At 43.4% G+C, this 15,096-nt stretch overlaps 1 protein-coding gene across 6 annotated transcripts in view; it reads left to right on the top strand.

Annotated features, from left to right (window-relative positions):
* Positions 1 to 15,096, top strand: part of TENM2 (teneurin transmembrane protein 2) — a 4,210,084-nt gene that overhangs the window by 3,894,718 nt on the left and 300,270 nt on the right. For all 6 annotated transcript variants that reach the window (XM_068277420.1, XM_068277423.1, XM_068277418.1 and 3 more), the window contains one exon: positions 9,048 to 9,344. In XM_068277420.1, the coding sequence (XP_068133521.1) occupies positions 9,048 to 9,344 (297 nt within the window). The remainder of the gene's footprint in view (positions 1 to 9,047; positions 9,345 to 15,096) is intronic.

Genomic DNA, 15,096 nt, shown 5'->3' with positions numbered 1-15,096 from the left:
AGGTAGTCTCTTGCTAGGCCTCAATCGATCTCAGTAGAGTTTCAGGCTTGATGCTCAAATGTGCTAGCCTGCCAGGCCTTTTTATTGTAATTCTTCCAATATGGCGTCGGGGTAGGGGATCTTACATGAAGTCATGTTCTTTTTATAACATTTCTAAAGATACACGTACCTGACTTCACTTTTATTTTTAGATAGGGTTATCAAGATGCCCCTTGTGGTTATATGTGGTAGTAGCAGGCACAAGGCTTAAGGCCTGCTTTTTTAATACAATCTGAAATCGAGTGTATATTATTGAGCAGCTTATTAGATATGTGTGAACACTATGTGATTAACATTTTGCGTATAAAGCAGGCTTTTAGTTTTAGCAGTGTATCTTGACCTTAGATGGTTAAACTTACTAACACAACAATTACTACATAACATGTGAATATTTCTTCAATACTATCTCATTCTTAACCTTGTAGGAATATACAGCTCACCTCCAACAATAACACTGAAAAGTACACAATCTAATTTACTCACGAATCTTGAAATTCCCTCAAATTATCTGCAAACCATTTAACATTTGTACACTCTGTACAGTCTAGGCTAGGGGGATGATCATTTCTCTGCATTAATATGAGATTCTGACACCCCCGGATGCAGAGAGATGATATAATCTTGCTTATTTTGGCAGTAGTTAACTCTTAGTATAAAGTCTACTTTCATAGTGGTGCAATTTCTTCTCAGGCAAATCTTTGCTCTTTCAATGGCATAGTCAAAAGTCCCAGTCTTTGATTAATATCTTCTCCATTAGACACATTTTACTGGTCCAGATAGTCTATAGTCTTTTTCATGACATCCTTGATTTTGAAGTTTTCATCACAGTGGTAGCTTGTGTAGATGTGCAATAAAGTTCACAGTCAGTAAGTTCCCATTTAAGATCAGGTGTAAACTTTTATTGAAGCAAAGCGTTGGCAGCAATTACACATTTCATGTGGCTCCTGGATTGCTTATTTTGGAGCATGATGTTTATCTTAGGATCACAGAGGTTGCTGTAAATGACTTGGATAGTCTCCTTGTACTGTCGGAGCAAAATCATCGTCAGTGGAAGGGGTTGATGGACCATGATATCCATTCACTAATCCAGGTGTATCGGAACCTTCATCATCCGATGATGGAGGATTGATCGGTCCAGATCTCCAAACCTCTTCTGTACAGACAGGTATCTTTGTAGCATTATACGTGATTGGTGGAACATCAGGTTCATTGAATATCAGATGTAGCTTATTATCAGGGGTCTCTAAAGTGTAGTTTCCCATTTTAAGACATGTGGTGAAACTTAAAGTTCAAAATGTATAAACCGGAATTATACCATTGATGTGATGGGATGTGACTCCTGAATGCTTTTAGAGCACAATGCATTTAAGATTTTATTGTTAGCTTACAACAGGTTAATTAGTTTGTTGGTTAGTATTATGTATTAATACAGTTAATGACCCCTTTCTTATACCACAAGGTTTCTTTCACAAATGGTATGTAGCAGAACAAAGTGTGTGTAGTTCACCTATATAAAAATGCTGTGTAGTTCCTCAGCAGGATCCCATGTTGTGATGTCATCTTACATTTGATGTAGATATATTGAGAGCTTAGACATTAAAAAGTTCTTGGAAATGCAATTTGCAATGTATCCAGTTGTAGTAAACCTATTTCAAATATGTTCTTCATGAATCACATTTATTAACTTCACATTGTTGAAGGTGCTTCTCCACTTCATGTTTCATCTTTCCAGTATTATGGAGTAACTCTTTCTCTTGAATTGATCATTTTAAAGTCTTTTGAAAGTCATGATGTAGTCTGTGAGAATCTTTGTATGTGAATTTTGGTATGTTATATGGGGTTTTTTTTCTCCAATGATGAAAATAATGGGATAGTTTAGTATCAATTAGTTTGATAATAACAGAGGCACTTTTCATGAACAATTTCTTCAACTAGCTAGCAAAGCTGTCTCTTTCTGATACGTCTGCTAGAACATTTATCTGAATGTCTCTCATGATATTCTTCTTCTTCTGACTAAAGTAGTACTCTTCTCCATTCTTATTCTGTGGTATTAGAGGTAGTTGTCATTTTATTGATGCAACAAAAAAACAAATGAATGCCTATGTATATGGCGATTCCAACAATGATAATACAAAGAATTGTATTTAGCATAATACAATAACATTTGTAAAGCGCTTTTCTCCCATAGGACTCAAAGCGCATAGTTGTGTCTCAGATTAATACAGGGTTGCAGGCTGGGTTGTGTTACAGAGGAGATAGTCAGATGTTCATGAATGCCAGACTAAAGAGGTAGGTTTTCAGTTTAGACTTAAATGCTTCCAGGGATGGAGCTGTCCTGATTGGGTGTGGCAGGGAGTTCCAAAGTGTAGGGGCAGCATGACAAAAGGCTCTATCTCCAAAGGTTTTGAGGTGGACTCTGGGGGTGACCATGGTGTTGCGTCCTTTTGATCTAAGATTGTGGGGGGTGTGATGCAGTTGCAACAAGTCCTTCAGGTATCCAGGGCCCAGATTGTGCAAGGATTTGAATGTCAGTAAGCCAATCTTAAACAGAATTCTCCATTTTATCGGTAGCTAGTGGAGTAAGCTCAGGGTTGGTGTTATGTGGCAATGGCGGGGTTGGCTCGTTACCAGCCTTGCGGCGGCATTCTGTACTAATTGCAGGCGGCGTAAGTCTTTCTTATGCAGGCCTGTGTAGAGGGCGTTGCAGTAGTCTAACCTTGATGTGACAAAGGCATGGACTAGGGTTGGAAGATCCTCTGAAGGAATTAGGTGTTTAATCTTTGCAATATTCCTTAGATGAAAGAAGGAGTGTTTCACAACAGCTGAGATTTGATTCCTGAAGCTTAATTTTCTATCAATCAGTACTCCCAGGCTGCGCACACAGTCTGAGTTTTTCAGGTCCGAGCTCCCTACCCTTAGCGGTGTTGGTTGAGACTGGGGCTGCTTTGCTGTTGAGCCCTGGCCCTCGATAACAAGTACCTCAGTTTTGTCAGTATTAAGTTTTAGCCAATTCATATTCATCCACTCCTGAAGCTCAGCTAAGCATGAGTTTATTTGTGGAGTAGGGTCTGTGATGCCAGGTTTGAATGACATGTTTCCAATCCATCCGGAAAACCAATTAACTGGGTTGAGAAACTCCAATGATACTATTTCTGGATTTCTCTTTCTGAAGGCGGCTTTCACTTCTTCCATATGTTTCAAGTGCCCTTCTATTATTTCACTATAGTTTTGATGTATGAAGTTGCAACACGCTGCTCCTACAATTGCACATGTCCCTCCTTGTGCTGCAGTTAACAAGTTTAACACTAGAGTATGCTGAGCCAACATTTTAGTATGCCATTTTAACTCTTCGTTCACTATTCCAATAGTCTGAAATATTTAGTCTGTAACATTATCAAATAGTCCAGCAAGCAATTCTATATTTTGCGAGTTTATTAGGGTTAGTCCTCCTGTTCCAATCAGTCCAGTAAACACACCAACTGTCACCAGCTTGGTTGGCTGGCGGTGATGCTGTGGCTGGGTTGGCTGGCGGTGATGCTGGGCTGTGCTTGGCTAGTTGAAGTAAATGCTTCCCCCTAGTTTAGGTAGCGCCAGGAACCCCCAGGTTAGGAAGTGACAAGGACCCCCCCAGTAAAGTAGTGACAGGGACCCCCAGTAAGGTAGTGACAGGGGACCCCCAGGTTAGGCAGTGACAGGGACCCCTTTAGGCAGCGAGTGACAGGGACCCCTTTAGGCAGCGAGTGACAGGGACCCCTTTAGGCAGCGAGTGACAGGGACCCCTTTAGGCAGCGAGTGACAGGGACCCCCCAGGTTAAGCAGCGGGTGGCAGGGACCTCTTTAGGCAGCGGGTGACAGGGAGACCCCCTTTAGGCAGCGGGTGACAGGGAGACCCCCTTTAGGCAGCGGGTGACAGGGAGACCCCCTTTAGGCAGCAGGTGACAGGGAGATCCCCCTTTAGGCAGCGGGTGACAGGGAGACCCGCCTTTAGGCAGCGGGTAACAGGGAGACCCCCTTTAGGCAGCGGGAGACAGGGAGACCCCCTTTAGGCAGCGGGTGACAGGGACCCCTCTAGGAAGCGAGTGACAGGGACCCCTTTAGGCAGCGAGTGACAGGGACACCTTTAGGAAGCGAGTGACAGGGACCCCTTTAGGCAGCGAGTGACAGGGACCCCTTTAGGCAGCAGGTGACAGGGACCCCTTTAGGCAGCTGGTGACAGGGACCCCTTTAGGCAGCTGGTGACAGGGACCCCTTTAGGCAGCAGGTGACAGGGACCCCTTTAGGCAGCAGGTGACAGGGACCCCTTTAGGCAGCTGGTGACAGGGACCCCTTTAGGCAGCTGGTGACAGGGACCCCTTTAGGCAGCGGGTGACAGGGAGCCCCTTTAGGCAGCGGGTGACAGGGACCCCTTTAGGCAGCGAGTGACAGGTGCCCCCTCTCTCTAGCCACCGCTCTTCCCCCCTCACCTTGCAGCAACTTCAGACCTCGATCAGCGGCGACCCGACCAGTAAGTACGGGCGTCGGACGCACCCGCTCTATATGCGGAAGTGATGTCACTTCCACATATCAGTGCGGGCGCTGGTTCCTAGCGCCCGCACTATTGGTCGCCGCCTGATCGAGGTCTGACGCAATGGCCAGGAGGGGGTGAGCGGCGGCTACAGGGGGGTGAGCGGCGGCCAGGGGGGGGGGGGGCAGCGGGCGGCCAGGGGGAGGAAGCGGCACCCCCCTGGCTCTATGTGCGGACGCCGATGCTGATGTGTAGGATGCCTTAATGCTTCTCTGTACGATTCTAGCCTCAAAATATATAGAATTCCCCCCTTTGAGGGTACAAACTACATAAAAATAAAAATCTTCTCTTATTATACTTTAATATATGTGTGTGATACCTAACTGTCTCAGCCCTATATCTGAGTCTTCATCACTCCTTGCACAAAACTTTGGCTTTTTTAATAAAAATAAATAAATAATGAAAAATAAATAAAATAAAATAAAAAACCTGAATCTTCATGATTGCACCTTGTACTATCTTTCTATCTTTCTATGGCATAAACTGTTCCTTATATTTTTATATATAAAACTTGTAAAAAACAAAGAAAAAAAATCGCTAGAATGTTCATTTGCTGTGTTTTACTATAAAGGCGGGGGTGAGCACGCTGTGTATAAGACTTTGTTTATTAATCCCTGCAGCTTCTCGCTGACAGTCTTTGCTGAGCTCTGTGTCTTTGCTAGATGTTTAAACACGGAACATTTTCATCTGGCGTTGAAATTTAACTTCTTATTATCTCGATGGCATGAACTTTATACAGCATGGTGGCTTGGTAAAATGTCATGTAGATTGCGTGTTTTCAAGGATCAGACTCCTTTTTTTTTCCAACTTTCAGCTGAAAAATATCTGTAAAACTTGTTGTCTCCTTCGAGCTGTGAGTTGCTCAGAGATTTTGTTTTGTCTTCGTAAACCTTTCTGATAATACGTGGTCTCTGACACAGTAGAGACAAAGTAAAAAATGAATAACAATCTAGTTATAAAGTCCGCTGCATTCAAGCTTGTACTTAGTCATTGCATTTATATGTTAGCTTGAAGAAAAACCAGGAATTTGCTTCATCACAATATGTGCTTACTTGTCCGTTATAAAGTACTGTACTTCTCATAAAAGTATCTTGTAAAAAAAAAAAAAAAAACTGTTTCTCTTCTTCTTAATAAAGGATACGGTATGTCCTTATGCTAGAGTCATCTATTGCGCACAATTTTCCTTTTAGTGTCGCTGAATATAAACATTGTCCGTATATCTCTCCAACATTTCCTTTGTATTTGTGAGATCTCAACGGTATGTTGTATTTGAAAGAAAGCTGCTAGATTCATCCTGCTTGAATCTTTCTTCAGAGATATATAGGGATGTGTAGATAGCTCTTTTCTTCTCAGACAAAAAATAACGTCCAACTGTTATTTATCAAAGTATTCTATAGACCGTAGCATGAGTGTGCTTGTAAAAAAAAAAAATCTCCTCTCTGAGATTAAAAAGCATAAGAATTCTTCCTTCTTTGCTTCAAATTATGGTTGCAGTTTACATTTCTGACTATATATATATATATATATATATATATATATATATATATATATATATATATATAAAAGTTTGCTTGCTTATTTCCCGGGAAAATTCACAATGATCTATATTTCCATCATGTGAATATATGTATTTTCAGGGAACCTGTTAACACATCTGGGGTGCCATCTGTCAAATATCTGATCGATATCTGCTTAAAATGATTACTAACTACCTCAAAGGGCCAGCCTTGAGGTCGTCATAACAAAAATTAGACAGTAGTGGTGGGTGCGTTGCTCACTATAAACAGAATATTTATAGGTTAACAGGTTTACCTCTGAAAGAAAAACGCAACACTCAGCTGTTGAATATTATAAAATTATCTTGTTAAGAAAAATAGATAAAGCATATATATATATATATATATATATATATATATATATATATATATATATATATATATATATATATATACAGGAATATAAATCTCTCCAGTTGTTGTCAATCATCCAAAGAATACATTTTCATCCAAAAATACATTTTCAAAGTTCCTTTAGTTAAAAGAGTCCATTTCAATATAGCAAATATTCTGCTGTAGCTTTTATCCTTCATCGATAATTATTGTCTCGAGATTGTACAGTGTATGGTACACACAATATAGCTTTATCCTTAAAAAATGATATATGAAGTTCTATTCTTATATAAAGAACTTAAAGTAGATATATCTTAATCAATCAAAGCTTGGTAATTATCTCTAAGCTTGCATTTGCATTCGAACAGTAATGCTTACTGATGTATATGAAATAAAGCATAAAAAAAAAAGTTATCTAAAAAACTCAAAAAACTGCTGAAGTGTGAAAATGACAAGTCTTTAACTTTTATATAGCTATTGTCAATAAATTCACCAAGAATAATTGCATATTACCTCTCTTGGGTTTCAGAATCACAATGGAAGGTAGTCTCTTGCTAGGCCTCAATCGATCTCAGTAGAGTTTCAGGCTTGATGCTCAAATGTGCTAGCCTGCCAGGCCTTTTTATTGTAATTTTTCCAATATGGCATCGGGGTAGGGGATTTTACATGAAGTCATGTTCTTTTTATAACATTTCTAAAGATACACGTACCTGACTTCACTTTTATTTTTAGATAGGGTTATCGAGATGCCCCTTGTGTTTATATGTGGTAGTAGCAGGCACAAGGCTTAAGGCCTGCTGTTTTAATACAATCGGAAATTGAGTGTATATTATTGAGCAGCTTATTAGATATGTGTGAACACTATGTGATTAACATTTTGCGTATAAAGCAGGCTTTTAGTTTTAGCAGTGTATCTTGACCTTAGATGGTTAAACTTACTAACACAACAATTACTACATAACATGTGAACATTTCTTCAATACTATCTCATTCTTAACCTTGTAGGCAGGGCCGGCCTTAGGTTTCACAGCGCCCTGAGCAAAACCTGATTTTTGTGCCCCCCTTCATCCTCTTCACGCATGCGCACACACACACACACACACACACACACACACACACACACACACACACACACACACACACACACACACACACACACACACACACACACACACACACACACACACACACACAGGCCCATATGCAATTCAGCTTTTCTCCTGAGATATCTCCTAGGACAGTGGTTCCCAACCTTTTTGACGCCGTGACATATGACACCAAATGCTCAGATCTCCGTGACACATCACATATGTATAATAGAAAAATACCTTAGCGGTATGGACGAGCTCAGCTCGTCCATTACCGCCAGAGGGTGCCGCTCAGGCCCTGCTGGGCCGATTTTGATCAAATAAAGTGCAGCACACGCAGCCGGCACTTTGCCAGCCGCGTGTGCTGCCTGATCGCCGCCGCTCTGCGGCGATCCGCCGCGAGCAGCGGCGAAAGAGGGTCCCCCCAGCCGCCTGAGCCCTGCGCAGCCGGAACAAATAGTTCCGGCCAGCGCTAAGGGCTGGATCGGAGGCGGCTGACGTCATGACATCGGCTGACGTCCATGACGTCACTTCGCTCATCGCCATGGCGACAAAGTAAGCAAAACACGGAAGGCCGCTCATTGCGGCCTTCCGTGTTACTTTTGGCCGCCAGAGGCGATCAGAAGAACGCCTCCGGAGCACCATCTAGTGGGCTTTCATGCAGCCAACTTTCAGTTGGCTGCATGAAATAGTTTTTTTTTTTATTTAAAAAAAACCCTCCCGCAGCCGCCCTGGCGATCTTAATAGAACGCCAGGGTGGTTAATAACCATGAATGGATGGAAAGAGTGCATTATCCTGAATACACTTAAAAATGAAGACTAGAACTTTTCAGTAATATTAATGAAAACATTCAGTGGGACAGTTAGCCCCCCACCCCCCATATAGAATGATAGCACAGCACTACGCGTTATAGCCGCAGTTCGCCCCCCCAAAAAAATGCCCTCAGACTAAGTATAGGCAGGTATAGGTGCCCCCAGTATAGGATCTCATGTGTAGGTACCCTCAATATAGGTTGCCAAGCATAGGTGCCCCCAGTATAGGAAGTCAGTTGAAGGTCTCCATCACCCCCATAGGTAGCCAGGAGTAGGTGCCTCCAGTATAGGTAGCCAGGTGTTGGTGCCCTCAGTATAGGCAACCAGCTATATGCGCCCCCGTGGAAGCCGGCGCCCTGAGCAACCGCTCCAGTCGCTCAGGTCAAAGGCCGGCTATGCTTGTAGGAATAAACAGCTCACCTCCAACAATAACACAAAAGTACACAATCTAATTTACTCACGAATCTTGAAATTCCCTCAAATTATCTGCAAACCATTTAACATTTGTACACTCTGTACAGTCTAGGCTAGGGGGATGATCATTTCTCTGCATTAATATGAGATTCTGACACTCCAGCTCCAATTATCTTTTAGGATAAGTTTTTGATAATGTTTTTTTAAAAAAATGATGTTCTTATTTATCTCTTCTCATAGGTTCATGGGAGAAACTTACTGTCTATAGATTTTGACAGGAATTCTCATACTGAAAAAATATATGATGATCATCGAAAGTTTACACTCAGAATAGTCTATGATCAACTTGGACGACCTCTTCTGTGGCTTCCAAGCAGCGGTCTTGCTCCTGTCAATGTGTCTTATTTTTTCAATGGCCGCTTGTCTGGACTTCAGCGTGGGGCTATGAGTGAAAGAACTGAAATGGATAAACAGGGTAGAATAATTTCTCGGTCATTTGCTGATGGAAAAACATGGAGCTATACTTATCTGGAAAAGGTAAACTCTTCAGAACAAATCTAAAAATAATGCACTTACAGAATGCAGATACAAACTGTTGCTGTGAATAAGAAACATTATCCACATGACACTAACTATTAAGTAGGGACTCCACTTGATACTAACAATGAAGTAGTGACTTCAGCAGCAATTTCCAACTGTAACTGTAACGACAAAAATACATTTATAAGACTAGCCAATATTTGCAGATGTGTAAAATTTGATGATCATTAGCAGTGTTCTCCAAAGAATATTTTTCAAGCTGGACGGCATAAAAAAAGAGTGAGACAGGAAATTTTCCCCATACAGCATTCCCTGCCAGTCTAGATGTTCCTTCCTATACAGAGATCACTGCCAGTGGTCCGAGCTCCTCATACAGCCTTCCCTGGTGGTCTAGTGTCCTCCCTCCTCTTATGATTCCTTGGTGTTTATTGCTGTTTATTTGTCCCCCCCTTCCTCCCTCATATAGCTTCCCTGGTGTCTAGTGGCCACCTGTACTTTGTTCCTCAGCCCAGTATATGCAGAGTATCCCACCTCCCAAGCTCTCTTCTGTCCTAAGCTTCCTCCTGTACCGTGCTCCCCCTGTCAAGCGTTTCCCCTAGTCCAGTGTTAACGCCCGTCTTGTGCTCTCCCTTTCAAGTGTTTCCCCTGGTCCACTGCTCCCATGTCCAGTGTTTCCCCTCTTTCCAGAGTTTCCCCCAACCTGTGCTCTCCCCGTCAAGCGTTTCTCCTGGTCCAGCATTTCCCCCCCTGTCCTGTGCTCCCTCCTGTCCAGCGTTTTCCCCTGTCCAGTGTTCCCCCTGGTCCAGTGTCCCTCCCCGCCCATCAGTCCTATGCTCCCTTGGGCTCAGTACACTACAGAGTCTGCACTCAGCTGGAAGCCATGTATATCTCACCTCCACATGCGCTCCAGTGACGTCTCCCTGCATCTCACTGGCCTTAATTCACTAAGCATTACTGCAGTCAGTAATGCAGAAAACAGCTTTACTAATCCCCTTGCCAAATGTCAATTCATAAACCTTTTACCGCACTGAAAAAATGACCGACCATTGAGGTAAATTACCGACTTGTGCAGTAAATACCTAAAGAAATGTAAAAAAAATCACAAAGATTAAAGCATTTGGTTAATCAAGCAAAAGTGTTCGCTATTTACTTCCAGCTCTGACCAGCCGATATCTCACACTCTCCATGCGGTAACAGTCAGGGGCGTTGCTAGGACCCTAGGAGATCTGGAGCATCCATGGGCCCCAGGCAGGGACAACCTGCAGCTTGTGCTGTGGCAAAAATGGGTGTGATCATGCAGGGAGTGGGCGTGGACATGGGTGGGATCAAATTACATGAACTTAACAATGGTGTAACCTAAAGATAGCCATGACCAGCAAAATGTTGGATGGAGCCACCTATCCTTTAATTAGATAGTTTAATATAAGTATAACATTTAAAATAAGTTAAAAATAAGTATAAGTAAAGATGCATACACATTCAGTTTTGACTGGCCAATCACTGACCAATTTTACTACCTCCATGTATGACAGCCAACAGACTTTGAATACTATATACAGAGCTAAGCTTTCACAATACCTAGAAGCAGAGCCGGGACAAGGTCCTCCAGCACCCAAGGCTGAGACATCAAAGTGCGCCCCTCCATCCCTCCCACCCCAGCTGTCACACACTGATTGCTATTAGACTAAGAGGGCCACAGGGCCCACATCCTCCCCAACACCTTAATATACAGTTATCTGGCTTGCAGTCACTGCTATGTATCCCCTTTTCTTATTTCTTTCTCCTTCATACACAATTAGGAATGACAGCTGAATGAATTGTGCGCCCCCTCCTACACTGCACCCTGAGGCTGGAGCCTCTCCAGCCTATGCCTCGGCCCAGCCCTGCCTAGAAGTATTGTGAAATTGTAGACTGGCTAATCAAAACTGTATGTGTGTACCAGGCTTTACAGCTAATACTGTACATATTGGAGGTAGCAGGGATCAGCACAAGCAGCAGCTAGTTTTTGGTCAGTACAGGTAGTACGGGTACAGAGTAAGAGCTTAAAATGTACATACTGGGGGTAGAAATAAATGGCACACTGGGGGTAGAAATGAATGGCACACGCTACAGCGAGTTTACTATAAGTAGAAATACAGAGTAACAGCTATATAAATAAATAAATGGATAAAATAATAATAATAATAATCCTAAATATGAATGGCACACGCTACAGCGAGTTTACTATAAGTAGAAATACAGAGTAACAGCTATATAAATAAATAAATGGATAAAATAATAATAATAATAATCCTAAATAATAATCTACAATGTCCCTGCGTCCTGTCCCTGTGTCAGTGCTTTTGCACTACTGCGCATGTCCTGCACTGAAAGCCGTTGGGACAGGACACAGGACAAGCCGGCGAAGTGGGCAGGCGTGCACGCACGTGGTGGTGACAGACCTAGAGCCCATTTTTAAACAGGCTTAGGTCACTAGTAATAATAATGATATTGGATAACAATAGACTATGGCTATGGTAGGAATTATATATTGGGAGCTTCTCTGAGGACATTCACTGATATGACTATGTACCCTATAAAGTGTTGTAGAAGATGTAAGTGTTATATAGATGAGAACAGAGTGAGAAACACAGAGGATAGGACATAGAGTGAGAGACACACACAGAGGATGGGTCACAGAGAGAGAGAGAGACATACACAGAGGATGGGACACAGAGATAGGGACACAGAGAGAGGCGCACACAAAGGATGGGACACAGAGGCACACACACGGAGGAGGATAGGGCACAGAGAGAGGCATACACATACAGAGGATGGGACACAAACACACACGCAGGATGGGGCACAGAAAGAGACAACACACACACACACACACACACACACACACTCACACACTAAGCCAGACAAAGTCAGGGCAGTTTCTAGGCTAAATAGCTCCCAGGGCGAAGGTATAAAAATCCACCTCCCCCCCACCCCCTTCCCGACTTGAGCACACTGTTGTGATGTGGTGGACAGAGGTGCACCCCAGCATGAGGCGAGAGTGCTAACCACTACACCACTGTGTTGACCATGTGATTTGAGTCTGTGCATCATGTTAAAATCTGTGACAACATTGTAAGAGGAGAGGTACCTACAGACACGAGATAACAGTTTTAAGCTACACTTGCTATGCAATTTTTGTTGTGCTTGCCTATTCCCATTCAATTGTACTAAGATGGAATAACAGAAAAACACACGCAGGGACATGGACTGAAGCAAAATAACACACACCATACGCACACTCACTGACTGACTGACACACACACACACACACACACACACACACACACACACACACACACACACACACACACACACAGGGACATGGACTGAAGCAAAATACATTCATACACACACACACTGTACACAAACACACACGCACGCACACAACACAAACACACGCAAGCATGGACATGGACTGAAGCAAAATACATTCACACACATAAAAACACACACACTGTCCACACACACACTGTACATATGCAGGCACATACACACCACATGCACACATACCGCACCACACACACATACACACACAAACGCAAGAAGGGACATGGACTGAAGCAAAATACATTCACACACCTAAAAACACAGATATCATTCACACAACACACAGAGAGAAAGACAGCAGGGCGGATGGGCATAGATAGGAACATTGCTGCAGACCTTCACACATTCTTCAAAAATGGGCAATTGCCCGAGGGCATCAGAGCCTGTAGGGGCCCCCAAGTTGTCCCTCCCCTATCTTAGCTGTTGCTCCCCAGGGACTCTGCAGAGCCTGTTAAGTTGGGAGGTGATTGGGGGAGGATCAGCAGCCAGCTCAGGGGCCCAGGAGGGAAGTTTGGCTGCAACAAAGGACCTCTAATGAGGCTTTTTGGTCTGGGGTGTCTGTTGGGGGCCCCCAGGCTAATTTTGCCCTAGGGCCCAATTGTTACTTGAACCGGCCCTGCCGCAACGCACAGGGTTAATATACTAGTTGCCACAGCTGCAACCTTCCTGTGTCCTGACTTCCTGGCTGGCCCTAGCTGTGACTGTTCTCCCCCTATGTTTGCATCTCTGCACCAGAAGCGTGCTCCATCACTCCTCATGGCCCTCAGTCCCACTGTAGTGCACTCTCATTGAATTATCACACCCTCTGACATCATCAGCCAGGGCCCATTCCAAGGGAGGGAAAAAAAGAGAAGAGGAGAACACACTGCAGAAGAAATGACAGGGAGAAGGGGCAGAGTGGCTTGTTACCAGTAGCACCCTGGCCACTGCAGTGCAAGGAGGGGGAGCAGAGAGCGGCGTGGCCATAGCAACGAATGCCACTGTTTTGGTTTGGGGCACCACATGCCCTGAGGTTCGGGGCACAATGGGCAGAGATCCAGAGCGCTAGCCCCGGATCTACAGCCCTAACGACTTGCCTGTTTACAGGTGTAGCAGACAGCCAAGAGGGAGAGCCCTGCTTTTCATCTGATTTGGTCCTATACCCTGGAGGATGGGACTTCGCTCTGGCAGAGCAGGGGAAGGAGACATATAAGACATGTATAAGGATTTTCTGCATCCCTTTAGATGTGAATATCTGTATATCTTTATTCAGAAGAGCTCCCTCTGGTGGCTGCAGCACATTTAAAGGGATGCCAGGCATGCACTGGAAAGAAAACCCTGGCTCATGCACACAGACTCACAGCTTCCTGCCTGACCATTGACAGCTCCCCAGCTGGAAAGTGAGACTTAAAGAGCAGGGCTTAGTGAATTGAAGCATGTTTGTTTGGTAAATTAAAGAACTACCACACTTGGTAAATCTTTGCGAATTTGGAGAAAAAGTGTAAAATTCCGGATGCAGTATTTTACCAAACCTTAGTGAATTGAGGCTACTCTCTCAAGTCACGTCATTTACACGTGGCATGTAGCAGGAGATGCCGACCACTAGAGGCAGCAGTGAGTGGATAGACTGACATCTCTGGAGCTAATGGTGGAGGTGAGAGCTTCCAGCTGCAGCTGCAGTTTACTGGGGATGCACACTTCTAGACATGCTATGCTGCCAATTGCTCTGCGCCTCTTCAGCCAGTCACTCCCCAATATTAGCCGGGCATAGCGCCTGGCTGGAAATGGCTATGCATTAGGATTTCATGTTACAGTGCTCTTTTAAAGTCAGCTCATTAATTTGAGGGATAGACAAAGAATTCTTAACAGTGACCTCCAGAAGCTGGAGGTAGTAGACGATGAGATTTTGCTAAATTATTTCCAGCTGTTTGTACATCTCAAACATGGAGACTTAAAAGTCAATAGGTAACATTGCTAGCTGTAAAAGCTATTTTTCTGCTTATTTAGAAAAAAAGTGTTTACTGTAATTCCTCATCTATAAGTTGATACATTTAGACTCTACACTAAACAAAGTGTAGGGTAGGCTTATACTCAAATTTCTGATAACTGAAGGGTTTGAAGCAAATTTTTCTTTCTCCCTTTTACACCTCTAGCAGTCAGCATGTTTACATGTACTATCAAAATGCTAGCTTTTTTAGATAAGGATGGCCTTGTAAAGGGCTGATTAGTGCTAGCTTTGTTTAGTATTTACAGTGTGAATGACCCCATATATCCCCCCCCCCCCTTCACACACACACACGCACACTCTGTTTTCAGTAGTTTAATTAACAAATTCTGGCTGCATTTACTACCTGGGGGAGGGGACAGAAAAAGCATTAAGGTGAAGTGGGGCCCTAGGCAT

The sequence above is a fragment of the Hyperolius riggenbachi genome, chromosome 3 (genome assembly GCF_040937935.1).
Source record: "Hyperolius riggenbachi isolate aHypRig1 chromosome 3, aHypRig1.pri, whole genome shotgun sequence".
Classification (NCBI taxonomy): domain Eukaryota; kingdom Metazoa; phylum Chordata; class Amphibia; order Anura; family Hyperoliidae; genus Hyperolius; species Hyperolius riggenbachi.
This window is presented reverse-complemented; position numbering and strand designations above follow the sequence as displayed.